This window comes from Momordica charantia (genome assembly GCF_013281855.1).
Source record: "Momordica charantia cultivar OHB3-1 chromosome 1 unlocalized genomic scaffold, Mcharantia_2.0 BLBB01000001.1, whole genome shotgun sequence".
Taxonomy (NCBI): Eukaryota; Viridiplantae; Streptophyta; class Magnoliopsida; order Cucurbitales; family Cucurbitaceae; genus Momordica; species Momordica charantia.
Window position 1 is genome coordinate 19682559 of NW_028275157.1, and position 22810 is coordinate 19705368.

Here is a 22810-nt window from a genome sequence, read left to right on the forward strand (position 1 = left end):
TATGCATATTAAACAAATATTTATAATAAATTTCTTAATTAATTAACATAAATGAAATTAGTCTTAAAAAAAGTTAAATAAATAAAATCAGCAAAATAAAAGAGAGGGTAACTTGGTAAGAAAAAACTCTCTCCATTCAACCTGAAAATCTATTTTGAAAATATTTTCTTATATGGACATGTTCGAAATATCTATTTGGATTTGGAAACAACCTACACACAATTTCTATATAAAAAATAATAATAATCAAATGTCCATAATGCCCTTTAAACGATCTTCTGTAAAATTAAAGGTACTGTATACAAATTCTCAAACGTTTAAGTTAAACATCGGATTGTAAAATATTTATGATGTCCGCCGTTACTTGATTAATTACCGCACTAAATTGCGTCCGAGATATCTTAGGGATCGGAATTCTCCTAAACGGAAACGGAAATGAATCTCAATTAATGAAATGTATTTAATTTATTACCGATTACCATATTTACAATTTACACAAAGCCCTTTAAATAGGACCGTCCCCAAAGTTCATTGTTCCACACAAATCAAACCTTATTATTCGAACAAAAAAGAAAACACCAAAATGGCAATGGCTACCTTCGTCAAGCTTTTCACTGCACTTCTCTTCCTCTCTCTCCTTTCCAAAGGTATACAATATATTATTAACCAATATAATGTATTTCATTGAAATTTGTTCTTCTTGTTTATTACATTTCTAAGACTTCAATTATTATTATCATTTTTATTTTCCATCAGGGAATTGCCAGTGTTATTTGAACAACCTAACAATCAGCCAAAAGGAAACTGGATTTCAGATCCATGGAATGACAGAATGGAGAGTCACAATAAGCAACAATTGCCATTGTTCTCAATCGGACGTGAAATTGGATTGCACTGGATTTCAAACTACATTAAGCATTGATCCCACCATCCTAGCCATTTCTGACTCTGAGTGTTTGGTCAACAATGGGCAGCCAATTTTCAGTTCCAAACCCATCACTTTCACTTATGCATCGAACCCATCATTCCCTTTCAAGCCCATCTCTTCGCAAATTGCTTGTTCTTAAAGTTTATGTTCCACAGCTTGCTCTCTTCTTTTGATCAAAATAATGTGACCCACATTCAGATTTTATTATATAATCTATTTCCATTCCATGTTTACCCTTTTTGCAATCCAAATATTACAAAGTTTATTATATATTATCAATTGTATGTTTGGTGGTGACTTGCTCCTTTGAACATGTATAGAAACAAAAGGACAATCCAAAATTCCAAACGCATATAAAAGTAGTGAAAATAAAATAATAATATACGAAATTCCCATGAGGTTTCTTAGAAACTTCTGAGGAAAATAAAGCTTGAATCACTCGAAAGAAAACAAAAATGTTTCAGCGCTGATTACTTGGAAAAGTTCATTAATTTTTGAAATAACTTAAGGAGGTTTGATTCTATCTAAATCAGGGTTACGTTACGCGGATTGGACAAAAGAGGCCGTAATTTGGGGGCAAAGTAGTAATAAAGAAATCTTTATTGAATTTAGTCAAAACAATTAAACTTTAAATATTTATTTTTTTATTCTCTCTTTGAAAGCATCGATATACGATTATTATTAATACTCGTTCCATATATATTTTATTTTCAGCTTTACCATTTCCAAAGATCGATGCTCGTTTTGACATGATATCTTGGTTGGAAGTATTTGTCAATTACCACTGAGCTATGCTCGCTTTGACATGATATTTTGACATTAAAGATTAATCCTAATCTTTTCTTATTTCCATGTTTCAATTGTTCATCCGTTGACCCCCAATAACTATGTTTATTTATTGAAGTTTCTTAATCCATCGAAAGCAATTGAATACTTTATTTTCAGCTACTCTTGTTATTTCCCCCGGCTTTTATCATTATTACAGTGTGTTATTCTAGTGATTTACTATTTTTTTAGCATTTCGATGTATTTCCAACGTTTAACTACATTTATTGTGACTCACTGCACATTTAACTAGAATTCTTAAATTCCAACAATTCAATACACATAAGTGTTACGGATGATTTAAAGTTACTGATAACTTATATCATTTTTATAATAACGATAACTTATTAATTTTGTTGGTAAACATGTAGTTTTGGAACAATTCTAAGGACTATAGTATAGAATAATGAGAAATGTAATATATAATTAGTGTTTCTATTTTATGTATATATTGAATTACCATTCTCAACAATGAAGTATAATATTTAGGAGTAATGTATACAATATGCTATAATCATATAAACTACAATTGAGAATGGTATATATAATAATATCATGACGTGTCTGAAATTAAAAATACGTGGTTAATCAAAGTTGCCATAAATTGATGGATAGATTATACCGGCTGAAAATCGAAAGAAGAAGAAATTAATCACATAAGAAAACCAAATGGGAAGGAGAAGGTAAAATAAATAAGATAAATGCATAAAATTATACCTGTCGAAAATAAATTGATCTTACATAGGTTTATAATAGATATGGACTACTCATCTCTGAACATTAATATTTTAGGGTATTGCAGTGAAAACATTCTTATTTAAAAATGAAAATCTAAAAGTGTAAATAATAATAAATTTTAATCTGTACTTTCAGAAAGCAGAGTGACAAGAGACTTGGGTATTGTCCATAAGTAAAATATATATATATATAAAAAATAAATTTTAACATTTCGAAAAAATAATAATAATAAATTTGAACATTTATGAAATATTAATTTAAAAGATCTCGGAGAATTTATATTTTAGAAAAACAAAAGCTACTTAAAAATAATAATAATAATAAGTGCATCGTTATTTTTTTAACTTTGAAATTGTGAAAATTTTAGAAGTATTTTCTAATATTATCATATTTCTCTTTTATCCGCGTCCTTTTCAGTTTTCAAACAACCCCTTCGCCATCTTGTTTGAATATCATGTGATTCTTTTCTTTTGCGTACTTTTCAACCAATACTATCTTTACTTTCCGTTCTTTTATCCTTTTTTTTTTTAATTTTGATTATTACAAAAAGACAGGAACAAAATGTAAAATGTGAAATCTCAGAAATTTGGAGTGGAAATGGTCAGATAAAAACCATTCTCATATGATTATGATTAAAAGGTATACAAATGAATTTATTATGTTTAAAAGTTAATTTGACTATTTAAGAAACCCCACCCACCAGTGCACAATTGTACAAAACAACACGTGGGGTGATTTGAGAGTAAACAATTATTTTTGTAGTTTATAGTCAAAAGTTAAGTATAGAAACTAATAGTAAATAATACTAAAAAATATATCTTTTTTTTAAATCATTTATCACTTATTAATTTTAGTGATGGTAACCAATATATTTTTGTCTTAATCATAAAAATTCTTAATTAACCTAGACTTTGATGGACTATATTCGTAATGATCATTGATTTATGTGTGTTTTATTTCGTTGTATATTCATAATTATTTTTCAACTATTAGCTTTTTATCATCTTATACAAAAAAAAAAAAATATATATATATATATAATATTTCACTTCAATTATACTAGATTTGGAATTATCTTAAATATTGGATGAATTGTGGAACAAAAGATCATATTTAATATAAAGTTTTGTTATGTGATGTTAAAGAAAAACAGCGAAAGTTTTATTAATAGAATTACTATCTTTAAAATACAACATAATACGTTAGTTGTACTACTAAAATATGAATAAAAACTAATTAATTTGAATATAGTTGAAGTGGATAAGATATTTTAATAACATCATAATTTAAATAGATAACTACCTTTCTCACTCCCACATATTTATGATTAATAACTAATTTACTATCTGAATAATTCAAATACAAATAAACCTAATTAAAACAAGCATAATATAATAATACAAATTAAAGAAAAACAAATGAAATGAAGAATTTGGTATGAAGCTGCCCTAGATACCTGAGAAATATATGAACCGTTTACTTTGACCAAGACTTGAAGGATGTATTATATATGGACCGAAATTCCAATTGATTCTTCTGCAAAACCCATCAATCTCAATGCTATTTGGGGTTCGGAAAGAACTAAAACGATTGAAGAAATGGCTTCGGTGTTACAGAGCAGAGGCAGAGGAATCCTGCTAATTCTTTTGTGCGTGTTGGTGATCTTCTTATTGGAATCTCCAGCTGCGGAAGCAAGAACTTTGTATTATAAATGGGAAGTGAGGTCAGAGTTCAAATCCCCAGATTGCTATAAGAAGCTCGCCATGACCATTAATGGCAGAACTCCTGGGCCCACCATCTACGCCCACCAAGGCGACACCATCATCGTCGACCTCAAGAACAGCTTGGGCACAGAAAACGTTGCCATCCACTGGCATGGAATCCGGCAGGTACAATCCCAATTTCACGTCGCAGCTGGTTTTTTTCCTTTTTTTTTTTTTTGGGTTCTTACGTGTTTGGATTTTTGTGTATCATGATCGAAGATTGGAACGCCATGGAGTGATGGAACAGAAGGTGTCACTCAGTGTCCTATTTTGCCTGGAGAAACCTTCAAATACCAGTTCGTTGTCGACAGGGTAAGGATTTTAACAAATGAAAAAACAGAGAGAATTTTTAGCGACAATTTAGGCGTTGACGTTCTGAATGTGTAAAATGTGCAGCCAGGGACATACCTGTACCATGCCCACTACGGTATGCAAAGAGAAGAGGGCCTCTATGGATCGATCATCGTGTGGCTTCCAGAAGGACAATCTGAGCCTTTCTCCTACGATTACGATCGTAATATGATATTCACCGATTGGTATCACAACAGCAGCCATGAACACGCCGCCGGATTGGCTGCCCCCGGCAATGGCTTCACCTGGGTCGGAGAGCCTGATGTAAAAAATCTCCCTCTGCCTCTTACCATTAATTTCCACTCAAATCCAATTGATTTTACATTTTACTAATTCGGTTGTTCGTTTTTATAATTCTCGCAGTCGCTTCTGATCCAAGGAAGGGGGAGATTCAATTGCTCTCAGCTGGGTTCTTCACCTTCAGAATCAGGTCGCTGCAACTCGTCCAGCCCAGAATGTTTTCCTCACGCACTCGCAGTCGTGCCCGGAAAAACTTACCGATTGAGAGTTTCAAGCCTCACTTCTCTTTCAGCCCTCAGTTTCGAAATTGAGGTGAGAATGAGATTGCATCTAATTTTATTTCACTTCACTCACTCGCTATAAAAAGAAATGGGTCTGAATTAGTACTGAAATTGCTCTGTTTTTTTTGTGGAACAGGGTCATAATATGACGGTGGTTGAAGCCGATGGGCATTACGTTGAGCCATTTCAAGTGAAAAACTTGTTCATATACTCCGGAGAAACGTATTCCGTATTGATTAAAGCCGACCAAGACCCTTCTAGAAACTACTGGGCCGCAACCCATGTGGTCAGCCGGAAACCCGCCACCGCCCCTGGTTTGGCCATTTTCAATTACTACCCAAACCACCAACGGAGACCGCCTCCGACGACTCCTCTGGCGGGGCCCGCCTGGGACGACGTCAAGCCCCGATTAGCCCAAAGTCACGCCATCAAAGCCCGGCGGGGTTTTATCCACGCGCCGCCCAAAACCACGGACAGAGTAATCGTATTTCTGAACACGCAGAACACCGTGAAGGGACGCCGGCGGTGGTCGGTAAACAATGTATCCTTCAACATGCCCCACACCCCATACCTTATATCTCTGAAGAAGAATCTTCTCCACACCTTCAGCCAGGCCAAACCCCCCACCGGATACGACTTCAAGGGCTACGACATTTTCAACCCGGCGCCGAACCCGGAGGCGACGGTGAGCGACGCCATTTACCGGTTGGATTTCAACGCGACGGTGGACGTGATTCTGCAGAACGCGAACACGATGAACTCGAACAACAGCGAAACGCACCCGTGGCATCTCCACGGGCACGATTTCTGGGTGTTGGGGTACGGGGAAGGGAAATTCGATGTGTACAAAGATCCGAGCGGGTACAATTTGGAGAATCCGATCATGAAGAACACGGTGGCGGTGCACCCTTTCGGGTGGACGGCTCTGAGATTTGTGGCGGACAACCCTGGGGTTTGGGCCTTCCACTGCCATATCGAGGCCCATTTCTTCATGGGGATGGGAGTTGTGTTTGAAGAAGGGATTCACAAGGTTGGGCGGCTGCCTTCTTCTATAATGGGCTGCGGCGACACCAAAAAATTCATAACGCCTTAGTCTAGTCTTTGATTACTCATATTTATTTATATTCCACAAAAGTCTATTATTTACATCTCCCACTAATATGATAGAGATTTCAACTTCTAGGCTCAGTCAGTAATAACTATAGAATACTTACAATGTGAGTGTAAATATTGTTCTATTCTTTATTACGTAGTTGTAATGTTTATTCTATTAAAGAAATTGTAATAATTATTGAAATAAGAATAAAATTGACGTGTTATTTTTATTTTTATTTTTTGTTTTCCGACTAGTTATATGCATTATTTACCGACTAGAGGGCATGATTTATGTCCACTTTCATCCTAAAATTTTATTTGAAAAGATGTAATATGTAATTTTTTGTTTTAAAAATATTGAAATTGTTGGTTTAGTAGTTGTTAATTTCGACCATGGTGAAAATGACAAGATAACTGACCTTTTATCTAATTGATTATATATAATTTTTAAAATAATTTAAAGATGACTAACTTTTACATCAATAATAAGTTTAAATTTGAAGAGAAAGTAATTTTTAAGTGACTATCTAAATTTAATCTTAAAACTTTGGTTAAAGTTAATAAACTATCCCTAATCAATTTTATATTCACCTCTTTACTCATATTTTTTACTCATTTTAAACTTATCATCCAAATTCGAAACACTTAGCTTAGTGTCACAGAAATGTAAAACTTGTCCTATTAGCAATGGTAGGTACGATTTGAAGTTTAACCAAACCATATAAATCAAATTGAAGCTAACTTGAAGTATAAAAAACAAATCGATGTTGGGATTACTAACAAGAATGATAACTCCATAATCATGCATATCAAACTATTAGATGCAAGAACGATCATCAATCGCATTATACTACAATCGAATTCAGTAGCTCCTCAGTATATGGGATAGATCTTCTTCAACCAAACACACCATAACTCAAAATTCTCACTATTAAACGAAAAAAAAGAGAATTAAAATATGTTTAGTGTATTGGAGACGATAACCTTGCATCCAATTTATAAATTATTTTCTAAAGCCCATTAAACATAGTAAAAGTTAATGGACATTCACTTAATAAAAATTCATATTCAATGAAAGTGCATGAGTCTATTAAATTATAAATTACTTTAGTCGTCTCATTAATTTCTTAATGATACAATCATATTAATGTATGATCTACATTTTATTTTTATAATATACAAATATTTAAATAATTGAAGGTAAACTCAAACATGAGGGACTAAATTTGTAATATAACATATTTTTAAATATTTGAAAATTTCGCTTTTTTTTTTGTAGGGATGACTCAGCTCTGAAGTCTCAACATCATAGGCCCAAAAACATTGAGGTCTGGGCCCAAGAGACCAACTGAAAGTTTCGGTTTTAAAAGGCTCTTATCCATATCTAATGGCCCATATTTTCCACTTGTGGGTCCCTACGCTTCTCCATATCCATGTCCGCATTCATTCAAACCACTGCCTCAGAGCATCACAGTTGCCACCTTCAACCATTAAGCAGCAGATAGAGCAGAATCCGATCATACTAAAATGGCACTCCCCTCGTTAATATTCACAGCCCCAAGAGCCCAGGATTCCCAAATCTTCACCCCCAAATTGTCTTCAACTGTTAAATCCGCTCCTTCTTCTTCTTCTTCTTCTTCAGTTTCTGCTTCTAAGAAGGCAATATGCAATATGGGCATTGGGCTTCTGGCTGCTTCGGTTCTGGCTCTGTCTCCCATGGATGCCAGCGCAACCAGAATTGAATACTATGCGACTGTTGGGGATCCTCTATGCGAGTTCAATTATGTGCCTTCTGGGCTTGGCTATTGTGACATCGCCCTGGGTTCCGGTGAGAAAGTTCCTTATGGTGAGCTTATCAATGTCAGTTCCAATCTTCAATCATGAAGTATATTTCTCATTTTACTTTTCTTCACACCATCAAATTTGATTGTGGTTTAACATAGCTCATTGTTTCCGCTGAAATTATGTTTAATTGCTTCCTTGTAATGGGAAATTCCCTCGAATACGTAGTTTTGATAAATAGATTTATCATTATCTAATCGTTTAGGCCTTTCTGCTGAGTCCGCATGTGAAGTGTTTATGTTATGAGTTGCAAAATAAAATCTTCTGCCATTGAAAATTGTTTCAACCTTCATACAGGATTTGATGAACTGTTTTTGGCTTATATTTCCTTTCAAATGCAGGTTCATTACACTGCACGGTTTGCTGATGGGATAGTGTTTGACAGCAGCTATAAGCGTGCTAGACCTCTCACCATGCGTATTGGTGTTGGCAAGGTATTGCTTAAATTTGCAGTACGGTTTTTCAGAAGCATATGAGCTTGAAAAGTCTGTCCAACTTATTTAAGAGTGGGTGGCTACAGTATTTGGGAGCAATGATATTGATTAAGAGGAAAAAGTGATCAAAAAATATATATCTGAAGTTATTGTCAACACTCAACAGAATAGCCTGTCCAGGATTGAGTTGATTGGCATTCATCTCCCAAGATATAACTATCTTCTAAGAGACCTTATTTGCAGTTAGTTTTCCCACAAATCCAATTGTTCACATGCTCAAAGATGTCGAAAGAATTGGTGGGTGTTTAATTTAATGATTTGAAAAGGAAAGAGCTGAATGAGAATGCAAGAAAGGTCTCTGTAATCAAGATCGGTGAGCAGTGGGCAGTGAAGTTTTTCCTTCTCCCGTACATAGATTATGAGGAAGATTCTACCTGCAAAACTAGCTTTTGATTTACTTGCAACCAACCATTAAGTTGACATAATAGATAAAACATTCATTAACTAACTACAGTCATTTCCCCATGTCTGAGTGTGGGTATCCGAGTAAAAAAAATTACTAACCACACTGACCCATTGGATAAGGACTAATATTCATAAGTTTGTTACCAGGTAATAAGAGGATTGGATCAGGGAATATTAGGGGGTGAAGGAGTACCTCCAATGCTAGTAGGTACGTCTACTGACAACATAAGTAGGATTTTGTGGTTTTCTTTGCTCTCTGAATGGGTTCTAAGAATTATTGCCCCACTGATTTAAGCCAGGTGGCAAACGTAAGCTTCAGATTCCTCCACATTTAGCATATGGACCAGAACCAGCAGGCTGCTTTTCAGGTCCAATTCTTTAAACCAAACAGCTTTTGTTTTGAGCCTTGGCTTTCTAAATTTGTACGACAATGTTGCAACTTATCAGTGATTGTCAGAAACTCCTTGTTGGGATTATTGCTCTAGTTTATTTTGGGGAATGCTATTTGCTAGTGTATTTGCTTTGCCTCCAGATTTGTTTTACGCTACTACGGAAACAGAAATACAAAATTACAAAGTAAACCATGGACAGTGTTAATGCCATTTGTATTGTATTGTCTTTACAGGTGACTGCAATATACCTGGCAATGCAACTCTTGTGTATGATATAAATTTCGTTGGAGTCTACTCAGGAAATAGAAAGTGAAGGAAATGATGTCCATTTTCCTACTAATTTGTTGAAGATAGACAACGCAGAGTATGTGAGTTTCTGACTTGTATATATATATTCAATCAGATGAAACTTCCCTTTGTTGGTCTCTTCAAAGTCATGCACACGACACTGAGCTATTTGAATGCATTCCATTTTTTTCGCCCATCTCATAAAGTAGAGTCACAATGCTTATCTCGAAACTGTATCTCAAATAGGAAATCATTATTACATGCTTCCTACGTCGTCGTCTTGTATTCATGAGCTTTTTTTTCCCCTCTTGGTTAGCCAGAATTTAAGTCGAAGCTAACTGGCAATGCAAAAGAAGTGTACATCTTTCTGAAATTTCCAAGGATCTGGAACCCAAGCTGAATATTAAGGCAGAATACTTGGTTTTTCTCCAAATACCCACCAGAAGGATTAACAGTCCATTTTAGCTGAAAATCCCATCTGGACATGGTTGAAATTGCTCATTTTCAATCAGCAAAACATGTACTTGATGTTTTTACAAGCTATGACAGTATTTACATGCCGGGTGCTATTATACTTTGTAAAAGTAGTCAGTAACTTTTTCAAATGGAATCAAATGGGCACATTTGTTCGAACATGTTCTGTTTTAGTATGATTGAATTGTCAAAGAACACAAAATTAATACACACAAAACACCCTTATTTTTTCCCACTGCCATATCTCTTTATGTACCATTGGATCTGAGAAAAAGGTTAACGGAGAAAAAGGGCCTGAAGCCAAAAGCAAAGAAAGTAGGATTCTTTCCTCACGTTCTGTGAAGAGAGAGAAAAAGAAAAGGCAGGCTTGGTTTGTAATTTTGTTCTCTGCACTTACCTTTTCTTGGTTTGCTGGGACCAAATGCGGTTTGAAATAATTTGAATTTTGTGTTCAAATTTTTTAGGCTCTTCTCCAAACCGAAAGCAGATACATAAGCATCCCGCTGCTTCTCAATTCAATAACACTTATGGTTTCTGATCTTTTAAGATAAAGCTGAGTTCTTTTTCTTCTTTTTTCCCTCCTAACAGTTAATAACCAGGTTGGAATCTTGTTTTTTAGGTGAAGGAACAGCTGTGGACAAGTGAAAGTCGTCTCACAAACAAGAAATTACAACACCATGCAACCTTTTGTACCAACAGCAAAAATAAAGTAATCTCTTACATCTCTATTAACAGCTAACAACCCCAGATATTCTAATCATTTATCCCAAGTTGACCTTTCTTCTCAATAAAATGATTCCATTACACATAGTAATATATCGTATCATACCAGAATTATTGAGCCGATGACAAAAATATTAGCAGAAGAGAGGGAGAGAGACTTAAAAAGAAGAAGAAACTGTCACAAAGACAGAGAGTGGTACAAAACATTAGACTTGTACCAGAATTACATTACATTATAGAGCAGGCATTTGGGTTGTCATCACTGAACATGTTGATGTAAGGGTCTTCATATTTGGTAACAGAAGCAGTGGAGGCAGTGTGCTCCACATTTCTGACATACCCCGGTGGTGCCTTCTTGTCATAAGCCTGAGCAATGTAAGGCTGTGACACTAAGCTATAGGGAACATACGGCCATATCTCTGCCTTCTTCCCCGTCGATTTTGCCTTCTTTAGCACCTTGCTTGCTTCAACATATCCTGTAACCGTCACCTTCTGCTGCTTCCTGTTTATCTCCACAGATTTCACCCCTTCAAAACACACCACATTTTGTTAGAAACCTCTCTCTAATTGGACAAGTTTAGGCATTAGAAAGAGAGAACAGTTGAAGGGGAAAAAAAAAAGAGAGGATTTCTTTAGACATACCACTGAGTGAAGAGAGGGCATTCTTGACCTTGAGTTCACAGCCATCACAGTCCATTCTGACCTTGAGTTCCACAGTTTGAAGCTGTTTCTTCTTCTTGTGTTTATGGCTACTGCCCACCAAATCTGACAAGTACTCCAGAGTCCCACCAACACCCATTTCGCACTTTAATCAATACAATTGAAAACAAAAAGTTGCAGAAAAACCCAGAGAAACTTTGAAATGAGGAAAAAGGAAGTGGGAAGACAGTGTTTGGAAGAGGGAAAACGGTATCTGAAAGGTCAAATTGAGTTGTAGAGAAAATGGCAAGGTACAGGTAACTTGGGTAGAAACAATGGATCCTCTGTCTTCCCTTCAAAGAAGCAGAGAAAAGGGCATTAAGGAAAAGGCTGATTTTCTCTCTCTCGCTCTTCTGGTTTTGGGATGGTTTCATGAAACAGGCCTCCTTGTTATATAGCCATTTGGGTCGTGGCCCCCCAATCAGCAAAAACAATCCTGGCTGTGGCTTGGTTTATGTTGCTGTGGACGTTGCATTAACTTTAAAAAGCCAAGATTTTTAAGATGATTAAAACAAGTGTATATACTTTTCTTAATGAGCAGGTACTTTTGGGTCCATCCTTTGGAAGATTATTGCCCTTTTATTTAAGTTTAAAAATTCAAACGGAGTCATGGCTCAATTCTTCTCTAACAAGTTTTAAAACCCAATGCTATATTATTGTTTGCACCGCCTTTACCTTAGAACATATGGAGTCTCCCTCCTTATTTTAGCGTATTTCAATTTTCCTTCACATTATTTGTTTCTAAACAAGCTTGATTTACAATCATTAAGTTTGAAGGTAGGTGATGAAATTGTAAAATGGGATTAAATCAATTAAAACAGACAACTGATTAATTTAATCAAAATGGGTTGGATGGCTCAAATAACAAGTAAACGACAGACATGCCTAGGTAGGAAGAAAATTAAAAGTAGTGGGCATGTCGTTTTCTGAGGAAATATATAAAATTGTATAATAATAATTATTTAATTTTTGTTTGAGGAGGACTGTTCTGTTCAGCTGGAGAGGAACCGAAGGAAAGTGGCCACCCTCCTTCCTTCATCTCTCCACTTCTCTCTCTAATTTACAAAAATAAACCAAACAAACTTTTTTGTTTGTATTTTTTTAAGGTCTTAAAATAAAATAATCTCTCTCTCTCATTTCTGTCTTTATCCTGTCTTTTTCAGTGGTTTTAATTTCATTTTGAGTTCAAAAGTTATTGGTAATTAGTACTAACTCTTCTTATAAATCAAACCATTAGCGATGGGTTAAAAAATGCATGCAAAGGTAGACCAGGTTTATTTCGGTCTTCTTTTTAGTACAATATATATTTATTTTAGTGTTAATCTTTCAAGCCTTTAGATTTTGTTCTTTAAATTTTCAAAATATTTATTTTGGTCGTCCTGTGAAAATATTGGAGTCATCCAGGTCGATTGAGGTGGATGTTGAATTGAGATCATGAGTCCGAATCTTCTCCTTTCCACTTGGAAAAAAAAAAAAACAAACCATAAACAGTTATATCTTGGACCATTTAACCTCTCTAAAGTAAATTTCTTTTTAAACTTTTACTCCCCAACCAATGCAATCTTCGATTTTCTTTAAAAAAAAATAATATAGTTTTCCAAATCTTTCCTAAAATATAACATTACTAAGTGTACGACTGCAAATTTTAACTTTCAACTAAAAAAAAATTTAGGTTTAAATAATCTTGATGCGTATATTTTTGGGTTTTGTTTGTTTTAGTCTATATAATTTTAATTTTTGCTCGTTTTAGTCTCTATATTTTTTAAATGTCTGTTTCGATCCTTGTGCTTTTAGAAAGTAAAAATTTTGTTCCATTCAATCTCATTTATTTATGTCATAATTTTAGCATGATACTTCACTCACTAAATTTTTTGAAATGTATCAATAAATATGTATTAAAGAGTCTTCATGTTAAAATTTTACAAATAGAGATCAAAATGATCACTTTTTTGAACATGTAGCAACATTAACAAAACGAACGAACCACTATAAAATTAATTAAGACAAATTAAAGTGAATGAGAAAGTTATTAATGCATTAATTGTGTGGTGCATAAAACTTAAAAAGGCTGGAAATAGGGGTGGTTTGGCGTGTGTGTAGAAAGATTATAAAGCTGATTCTTTTTCTATTAAGGGAATTGAGTAAATACGTGTGCCTAATTCCCACTTTTTCTTTCGCCACTTTCGTTTCTATTTTCCCTTTCACCTTCCTATTTAATAAAGTCACTCTATGAAACTATTCATTTTATGGGTAAGGAATATTTTTAATCATCCCCATTTATTCAACCTTTTCCATTTTTTTAGTATAAACAAACATTCATTTTACTCTCGTATTTGTATGAATTAGTCGACCTTAACTTCAAATTAAGTTTTAATTTTATTGAATTGAGTCATGACAAGGGAAGGGAAACAGTTAGTCCACATCTCGAAATTAAAAAAATTAATTGGTGTGAAATTAATTTGGAATAATGTTTTCTCCAAACAAATGGGATAGGACAAAACATGTATAGATTGTGGGACCTTCACTGTGAAGATAAGAATATTATTTCTTATTATACGAAGATCAAATTTTCTAATACAAAGACAAATGAGAATTATACAGAAGAAATAAGAATTAAAATTAAAATATCGATTTTATGGTTAAACAAACCAAATGTCTTAAAGATCACTAAAATTAAAACTTTTAAGTATCTTAACCTATTGAGCTAGAAAAAAATATAGATACGTTTATCGCTGAACTAGTTTAAATTATTAAATTGAGTCCCGAATTCGATGTATATTTAATCGAAAAAAAAAAAGAAGAGAAAGTGGGTTCACAAAAATTCATCTTGGTGTACTTTTGTTTGTTTGGGGGTGGGGTGGTTAGACAAAAGACACTTCCTTTTTTATTTATTCTTTTCAATGGAACAGCTTTTGGAATAGAAGAGGTGACCCTCTCTTCACCACTCTAATACTAATACAATTATTGCTCTATATTTATCTTCCACTTTCACCTATATTCTTTTCCTTTTATTCTTCTAGCTTCCTTAATTTCTTTTCGAGAAAGTTTATCGTCTTTGTCATGATTTTAGTGAGTTTTAATCTGTATAATCGATGGTTTTTTAGTACAACAATTTGAGGATATGGGAGATCAAATTTCCAACATCGAAGAATAAAGTAGTATATGTCAATTATCGCTGAATTATGCTCATGTCGGCTACGATCGAATAAAAGAGATCATAAAAATATACAAGTATATGTAATTTTCATAGCTTCTATGTGTTTTTAAAAATAGGTTTCATGAGTTGAGATAAGTTAATGTTTGATTTGTTAATTCAAATTATACAAATCATTTACTTGAGGTTGAGGAGGCTTAGTAAAATACTTTTAAAATGAATGTTTGTTTTTACCCGTTCAATAAAAGGACTCCTTTTTGTGATGATTTGGTTTTGAACTTTTCCGTTTCTAATAATTGGCCTTTTTGCTCTTGCTCATGATTTGTTTATTTTTTTCGTCTTACTTTTCTCAAAACATTTTGAATTCTTTACCAAATTTAAAAACAAAAAATAAATAGTCCTTTTTAGTATTTACAATGTTGCTAGAATTTTTTAAATAAAAAAGTAAATTTCAAAACTAAAAAAAAGGGAATGAGTCAATCATTTTTTCGAGTTAAATTACAAGTTTGGCCCTTCAATTTTTTAGAGTGGCATTTAATAATCCTCAAATTCAATGATAGATCATTGAATTTTCAATGGTATGTTTAATAGGTCTTTATTTGATTTGAGGAAGGGCCATCAGCCATCTCTACTTTAATTTCCTCTCGTTGTTCTTTTGTTTACGTCTATTTGCTATAAAAAAAATGTTCTTTGAATTTTAAAAAGTGTATAACAGATCAAAAATTTATTATATAAAAAGTTGAAACCTAAAGGAATTATTCAATACATAATACATAATTCAAAGTTAATTGAAAATCTATTAGATTATAGACCAAACTTCTAGCTTTAACTTTTGTTCCAATCAAACAAGCTTCCAATTATTGTTTTGTAAACCAGTATATGTCTTATTTATTATCATCCACTAATAAGTCACTTTAAAAGGAAAAAAATGTACTAAAAAAGAAAAGGGGAAAAAAATTTTGAACTGCTTTGCTTTCGTATACACCTTAATATGTTGTCAAGATGGGTACGACAAAAGAGTTGTGATAATAAGAATTTGGAATTTTTATTTATAAACTTAGTTAATTTAGTTGATATACAACTTGTAATGTTGAACGTAGAGATCCAAATGACCAATAATATGGTGTCCAACTTTTGGTATGGACCAAATAATATATATTTTTTTTTTTTGAGAAAGTATGGACCAAATAATTTGTGGTACGCTGTACGCGGTGGCGGGTATGAAATTAATTTAGATTATATTATATTATATAGTGCCCCGTATTCTTTAGTACATTAAAATTCTATTCGTGTGTATTGGAATTCGCGTTGGCTTCACACGTAGGGAACATGAAAAGGAAAAAAAAAACATTTTATTAGTTCTGAAATTATTTCCAATGAGTATGTTTCTAGAAGATAGGGAAGTGGCTGGATCAGTTTTACATTTAGATGTGGTACTAATTAAATGTGGGAAATCTTAAATTCATTATTATTTACTTTTAAGTTCAACCATCTAAAATTCAGAGCACTTTAAGGTAAGGTGGTGTTGTTATTCACTCCATTCTTCCATCTATCAATTTGACGACAAGTATGCATCCATTTAATGTTGTAATGAAAAATGCGTTCATCCGAGATTTTCTCTCTCAATCGATAAGCTGATCCATGTGCACAAGATTAGAAATAGTAAATTTACTTAGTGTGAAGCTGCCAATTGAGTTATACACTCAAATTGTTCTTTATTTGAAAGGAAAATATATCTACAAAAATGTGAACGAAAAATAACTTTGATTTTAGTTCCTCTGATTGCACAAATTGTCCTTGTTAATCTCGCTAGCAAACATGCTTACAAGTTACAAAAAGTGAAACCACTGCCAAATGACCCAAAATTGTATCGAAAGCCATTGATTGAATGTCTCCAATATTGCATAAAAACATTCTCTAGTAAGGAAATATCACGTTTATGTTCATTTTATGAGTTTTGATCTTGGGAATCCCATAGTTAGAACTACAATTATTTTTAGTCTGCACAAATAAATTATAAAAAAGTACAAGTACAACTAATGGTAATATACATTAGAAAATAAAACATATAGATAGAAGAATGTGTAGCTACATAAACAAAAATGCAACTACTATCATCAACCCCCCACTGGATGGCCTATATAATGCCCAAAAAAAAAAAGGGAAAAAAATGGCAGTGATGCAACTTGCAAGGACACAGAAGATCGACATGCCCTTGCTGGGGAGAAGAGATGTAAAGAAACGACCTTCATTTACATGTAAAACTTAGAAAAGCTCAGAATCTACATCACACGCAACTACAAACAAGGTAGAGTACCAGAAGAAGCAGCTGCGGCAATCTAATCGTATAAAAGCTGGATGGGATGAAGCAGGGGGCGGCAGCTGATGGTTTAGAGGGGGCCCTTCCAGCTACGGCAGGAGCGACTGCATGCCCCCCCGGAACCCTCTGCTGCTCGTTGGCTGGTAATGGATTTGGTGGTGTATCTTTTGCAGGAGCAAGGGGCATTTTTTTGCCATTACCGAGATCTTGACCTGCGACATGGAAATCGTCGAAATGAGACAGTAACTTCACAATGAGAAAGGGGGGAGGGGTTGGCGTTATAGTTGTAAACCCCCCAAATAAAGAGATGAGTTCAGTAAGCCACGTGTGAATTATACAGGTTCAAGAAATGAGTACACAATTTTTTCCTTTTATGCTTATGATGCACAAGATGTAAGGGTCTGCTAAGAGGCTGCAAATTCATGACAAGTACTAGAGTCAGCTAGAAATCTTACAATTTGCGCGTGACCAACCAAACTTCAACTTTTCCCTATCAAATACCATCCGGTATCCAGTCATGTAATTTTCTGCACGAGACAGTTTTCAAGAATATCACTTACGTTAAATCTACAACTTACTACACATACAGCACATATCATTTATAAGTAATCTTCATTCGAAAGGGAACCATTGTGAGCTTACGTCCCAGTATCCCGATATCTCCATCAGCAGGTAGTATAGCAAAGCAAAATCCGGCTAACCCCTGTACCCATAAAGTACTATTTTAATATCACCATAGGCATTATTTTCTTGTACTACTTATTTGACGCGTGCAGCGTAAGTGATGTGATATTCAAATTTAAAAAGAAAAAGTGATGCTTCGCATCATGTGTTTTTCTTGGGATAACAGTCGTATCATTTAGTAGATAGTTAAAACTAGAAATTAACTGCTAGTATGTATACAAGAAGAGGAGATTACCTCATCTTGATGCTTTAAACAGATATTCTTTTCTTCTTACAATGTTTTAGTTGTTCTTATTATTCATTCCCTTGAGGGCTCTTTTTTCTTGGGTATTAAGAGGGTGTCAACTTCATTAATATGAAACCAAATTTAATGTCTAATGGTACTTGTATGCCCACTAAACGTGGAAGCTATTCAATTAACTGCTAATTATGGCAATTTTCAAAAATCAAGTCTAAACCTTTATCCACGTTCACTAAATCAGATATGTACACTTGAAAATTCTCAGAAGGAAAGTGTATCTACCTGATCGCCATAGATAGGAAAAACAGGATCATGAACCACAAAGCTATTGTTTAGCGGGAACAACAATGCCACAGACGGAACCTTTGGCATTGTTTCTGCACTGTTACAGAGAACCACAATATTAAGATTAGACATTCACAAAATAGGAAGACACAAGGGGAAAGACTTTTAAAGGTTTTCCATCTCATTGATGTCACCTGATCTCATAGCAATACTTCCAAGGATATCCTTTAAAGGTGACAGTGCTTGTAGTGTTTAACCTTTTACCAAACTATCAAGAGGAGAACTGGTTAAAGAACAAACGGACTATAAATTAAGTACAAGGCTCAACTACAAAAAGAAAATACCTCCATCGCAACATTTTCATATACTTCTTCAGGGAGAAACGTAAAAGACGTTCCGCTATCAATCAATGCTTTAAAACTTGTTTGCTTGAGGCAAGAATTCCCAATACAACATGCTTCCACCCCGACAATGTAGGCTTCACTGAGAGATTTGGGTACGACAGAGACTTCAGTCAGCAAATATAACAAACGATAATCATAAAAATGAAGATAATTTAGTATGGTATCTACTATTTCTCATCTAACGGCACAAATGAAGTCATTTGTTGGCTTGCTGGTCCCTCGTCCCCAAAAAAGATTCTGCCAGATCCATCCTCATCAAAACATAGTGAGAAAGAGTTCGGCACTAATCCTTCTTTGGCAAGGGAACTAAGAACCGAAATTTCTCCTAGCCCCAACCCGAAAAGACCATCCGGAGCAACTCCACTTAGGTAACCACCACTTTGTGTCATACCACATCTGAATCAGAGAACGGAAAATGGTAATATAATTACAGCATCCTTACTCATTACTGTAGTTGGCATTCCGAGCAAAAAATTAGAGCTACAAAGAAGAGATCAATGGCCATACCCAAAAATGACCGGAGCCTGAATAGTACAATTAGATGAATTCTCACAATCGGATGAAAGATGTAATACATCCTGAACTAGCAATCCTGAACTCGAAGTATTATCAGTTATGTAGTCAATAGTGTAAGGACACGACTGCTTCGGACTTTGGCAGTTTTGGCCTGAGTCGCACAAATTATGGCTACAAGGTATATGCTTGCTGGTGCTTGAACTGGATGGACGGTATTCATTCAGATCTTTATCCTGCATTATAGATGCCCCAAACATGAGGGAGCAGGAGCACCTGCCAATCAATCATCGGAAATAAGTGCTAAACTTTCTGTCTTATTAAAAAGACTTCACAATCCATTAAAATATTGAGCCAAAAATGAATTAGCCAATTATTTCTCTTTAGATGCAGATGACAGAGTCCATCATGTCCGCCTCCTCTTTGAGGATTGTTTGCGTTGGAACCGACCATGCCCTTCTTTTCCGCGAAAAAGCAGTACAGAACTTTGAATACAAGAACACAATTTGTCCAAGCATGACCCTTACTCTAAACAGAAATGGAAAAAAGCAACATGCTTGGTGATAAAGCATAAGTCGTGAATTAGAAGTAACTAATGCCTACGTAGAAAGAGCAGATTCTGAAAATCAGGCCTACCAGACTGCCATAGTAACTTGCAGACAAGGGAGCACATTTTATACAATCGCAAGGAACCCAAAGTAGATCACTCCCAGCATCCAATGCAACCAGAAACGAAACACTTGGTGTCCCGATATCGATCCAGGTGTAATGCAACCTAAATAGCAAAATAATTATCAGGTACATAAAATAACATTTCACAACACTAATTTTGTGATAAAGGTGCCACTATGCAAAAGGCTATTAGGGAGGTGGGGAAAGAAAAGGTTTGCAGAGAAATCATGGGGCAAAAAGATAAACATACAGAAAAGTAGATGCAGAATGGAAAAAATAAAAAATAAACATAGCAAGAACAGGGGAGGAGAAAATAGCAAGAAGGTAGAGTAATGGTGACCAGCCAAAATCATTCCCCAGCGCTATGGTTTTGCTGCCTTCGGACGGGAAAAGCAACTGAAACCGAGAGCCGAGCTTCAACTTCTGCCTTCGGAAGTCACTACTCACAAGCTCCTGATAATACTCCATGCTCCCCTTCTCAGGCCAGGACACTCGTAGACTCGTATTCGTACTCCTTGAAACCCTAAGCGCCTTCATCTCCTCAGAGAACCGGTGAAGTATCTTCGATGTGAACGTAATCGACACCGCCTGGTGAACTCCAATCATCACCGTCACAGTCAGCAACAAAATCAGATTTCGAAGCGACATTACAACTCAGTCCTTAAAGGGACGAATGAAGTAGCTCGAAGTCGAGATCTGGAGCTTCAGAAGAAATGCCAACGACTCGGAGCCTCAATTTCCCGCACCGGACCAAAACGAGAAACAGAACAGAAATATTTGGCGGTTACGAGCGGAAGATCAAAATTACGGATGAGAGATCACAGAAACAGGCCGACGAGTTTCTCCCGGAAGTTTCAAAAATGGAGTGAAGATGAAATGTAAAGAGGAAGCAGCAGACAGCGGGAGTGGGATAAATAGAAGAGGGAGAAGAAAAAAGAAAAGGAAGGCGACGAGGATGACGGAGCGCAGCTGTGATGCACGCGCGCTACGGCGCGTGTTACTTACTAATTCCCTTTTCACTGTGCGCGCGCGTATAGGAGAGGTTGTCGTTTTCTTTAGCCCCAGTTGGATACATTTCTCGCTCTTTATTTTATTTTATTTTTCATAATTATCTTTTCAATGTAAATATGGAAATATGCTTTGTGATTATTTATAAAAATTAAATGCAGGCTACTACTATTTTTGGTTCGAGTTATCTACTCTTTTCAAACGAAACGAACGAAATTACTGTGAACTTTTCAAGAATAAAATATTCAAATTGATTTTGATATGGGATCAATTTTGTGACACCTCAACCATATTAGAAGTTTCTTAACTAATTTAGGTTTGACAGATATTTTTGAATTTAGATAATTTTTCTTTTTAATATAATACTCTCAATAAATGTGAAAATTTTATATTTATCGTGAACAATATTTTATGTATCCAAAAAAATCATATAATGTTATAGTTATAGTCTTTATCGATAAAAAAATAATAATAATAAATAATTAAATCCACGGAAAGATGCAAGAATGAAAATCTTTTTTAAAAAAATTGATTAATGTTAGTAGGATGTTTGTCAGAGTGTCTCCAATAATTGAGTCAAATAATGAATAATGGAGAGAAAAAATGCAGCAAAGTTTTAACATTCACATGAAATTGCCCACCTGAATAATCAAGAAAATCACCCTTATTTGAATTCCCTAAGATTGTGTTCGGTCAAAATGCAAACTTTTGGTAGGTATCAAATGTGTAGCTATGTTGGTTTGATTGGTCCAAGTTAAAATGCTTGGCCAAATATAGATTGGTCCAAATTAAAATGTTTGGCCAAATGTATTATAGAAATAGAGTTAGTGACCTTAACAGTAACACCAATGTTCGATTTAAACATGCGATGAGTACAAAAATTATCGATGATGGGCTTTTTCTATATAAGCAGTAAACTCCTAACTCAAAATATATTTCATGTAATTGTGTTAAAAGTTAGGACAGTGAGTGTCTCATTCGTCCAACAACAATAACAATGTTCCAACACTTAAATTTCACATGTCATTTGAAATTCATCCCCTACTACTCTAACTAATTCATAAACTATAAACTAAAAAGCACCGTAACTAAGAGTTAATTTCACCGTAGTTCAACTTGAAACATTATGCTACATTTGGTCAGTGACCTGAAAATAAGGAATTCAATGAGAAAAAAAGTTGTATTTCATGTATGTGTTTGCTATATGAAAATTGAATCTCAATGTAAATGTAAAAAATTGTTCTATTAACATATATGTTATAAATTTTATATAATCATTATTATATAATTTATAATATAGTCTGTTTATCTATTTTAATTTTAGCAACAATAAAACTAATTTATAACATGAAATAGCGTATTTATCCATATTTTGAATTTTTATCCTTTTTTAATATAATTCTGCATTTTAAAGCTTCAATATCAAAATGTAAAAATACTAAAAGACTTTCAATTTTTATGATCACAAGATTCAGAAACAGATTTCAAAAATAAATTTCAAAAATAAATTTGACAATCACATATTAAATCCTTCCTACCAAACAGGTCCTTAGTAACTTTTTAACTATTCTAAATTTAAATTCCTACTCCTTATTTGAACAATAATCCTAAAATAAGCATTATGGGAAAAAGGAAAATGCTCCAACTGTCAATTATATAATTGTAATTCCTTGATTATGGTTGGGAGAGGGAAAAACTTTCAAAAACGAAGTTATCGAGGCACGAAATTAAGGTGGTCCAACAATACTTACGTGTCGGTTAAAACTAGAGCGCACTCATTGTCATTCAGCTGCAGCACTGCACTTGTGAATGCAAATGATAAATTATTTAATTGATTCATCAGATTAATAAATAATAATTAAAAAAAGCAATTCAAATTTTAAATATATGATCTAAACAGTAACACCGATCACATTGAAACTGTTTCGGAAAGAATAATTATTTCTGTGAGAGGATTCTTATAATTCAAAAGATAATGTTTAGAACATGTT

At 34.3% G+C, this 22810-nt stretch overlaps 5 protein-coding genes across 11 annotated transcripts; 3 read left to right on the forward strand and 2 right to left on the reverse strand.

Annotated features, from left to right (window-relative positions):
* Positions 1–545: 545 nt before the first annotated feature.
* On the forward strand, positions 546–1139 carry LOC148213406 (uncharacterized protein At1g05835-like). The gene is made up of 2 exons (XM_088127183.1): positions 546–647; positions 757–1139. Exons 1-2 carry the CDS (start codon positions 584–586, stop codon positions 1065–1067), a joined length of 375 nt encoding a protein of 124 aa, XP_087983309.1. The 5' UTR covers positions 546–583; the 3' UTR covers positions 1068–1139.
* A 2871-nt stretch (positions 1140–4010) lies between these two features.
* On the forward strand, positions 4011–6451 carry LOC111005395 (Cupredoxin superfamily protein). The gene is made up of 5 exons (XM_022276874.2): positions 4011–4380; positions 4474–4566; positions 4651–4869; positions 4969–5157; positions 5263–6451. Exons 1-5 carry the CDS (start codon positions 4090–4092, stop codon positions 6217–6219), a joined length of 1749 nt encoding a protein of 582 aa, XP_022132566.2. The 5' UTR covers positions 4011–4089; the 3' UTR covers positions 6220–6451.
* A 1218-nt stretch (positions 6452–7669) lies between these two features.
* Positions 7670–10926, forward strand: PNSL4 (FK506-binding protein 16-2). Of its 7 annotated transcripts, none has more exons than XM_088124366.1 (8): positions 7670–8081; positions 8405–8497; positions 9110–9170; positions 9262–9330; positions 9588–9722; positions 9959–10486; positions 10581–10646; positions 10736–10926. In XM_088124366.1, the coding sequence occupies exons 1-5, from the start codon at positions 7749–7751 to the stop codon at positions 9665–9667; spliced, it is 636 nt and encodes a 211-aa protein (XP_087980492.1). In that variant the 5' UTR covers positions 7670–7748; the 3' UTR covers positions 9668–9722; positions 9959–10486; positions 10581–10646; positions 10736–10926. The 7 variants fall into 7 exon arrangements, with proteins under 7 accessions (XP_087980492.1, XP_087980489.1, XP_087980497.1 ...); XM_088124363.1 differs by having other exon boundaries at positions 9963–10486; XM_088124371.1 differs by having other exon boundaries at positions 9588–9718.
* LOC111005804 (Heavy metal transport/detoxification superfamily protein) lies at positions 10845–11638 on the reverse strand. Its single transcript, XM_022277439.2, has 2 exons — positions 11482–11638; positions 10845–11366 (listed from the first exon to the last, which is right to left on the reverse strand). Exons 1-2 carry the CDS (start codon positions 11636–11638, stop codon positions 11068–11070), a joined length of 456 nt encoding a protein of 151 aa, XP_022133131.1. The 3' UTR covers positions 10845–11067.
* A 5085-nt stretch (positions 11639–16723) lies between these two features.
* Positions 16724–20723, reverse strand: LOC111005724 (Eukaryotic aspartyl protease family protein). The gene is made up of 10 exons (XM_022277340.2): positions 20152–20723; positions 19776–19914; positions 19134–19375; positions 18795–19022; positions 18567–18705; positions 18417–18490; positions 18220–18319; positions 17655–17715; positions 17468–17539; positions 16724–17224 (listed from the first exon to the last, which is right to left on the reverse strand). The coding sequence occupies exons 1-10, from the start codon at positions 20457–20459 to the stop codon at positions 16980–16982; spliced, it is 1608 nt and encodes a 535-aa protein (XP_022133032.1). The 5' UTR covers positions 20460–20723; the 3' UTR covers positions 16724–16979.
* Between the last annotated feature and the right edge of the window lie 2087 nt (positions 20724–22810).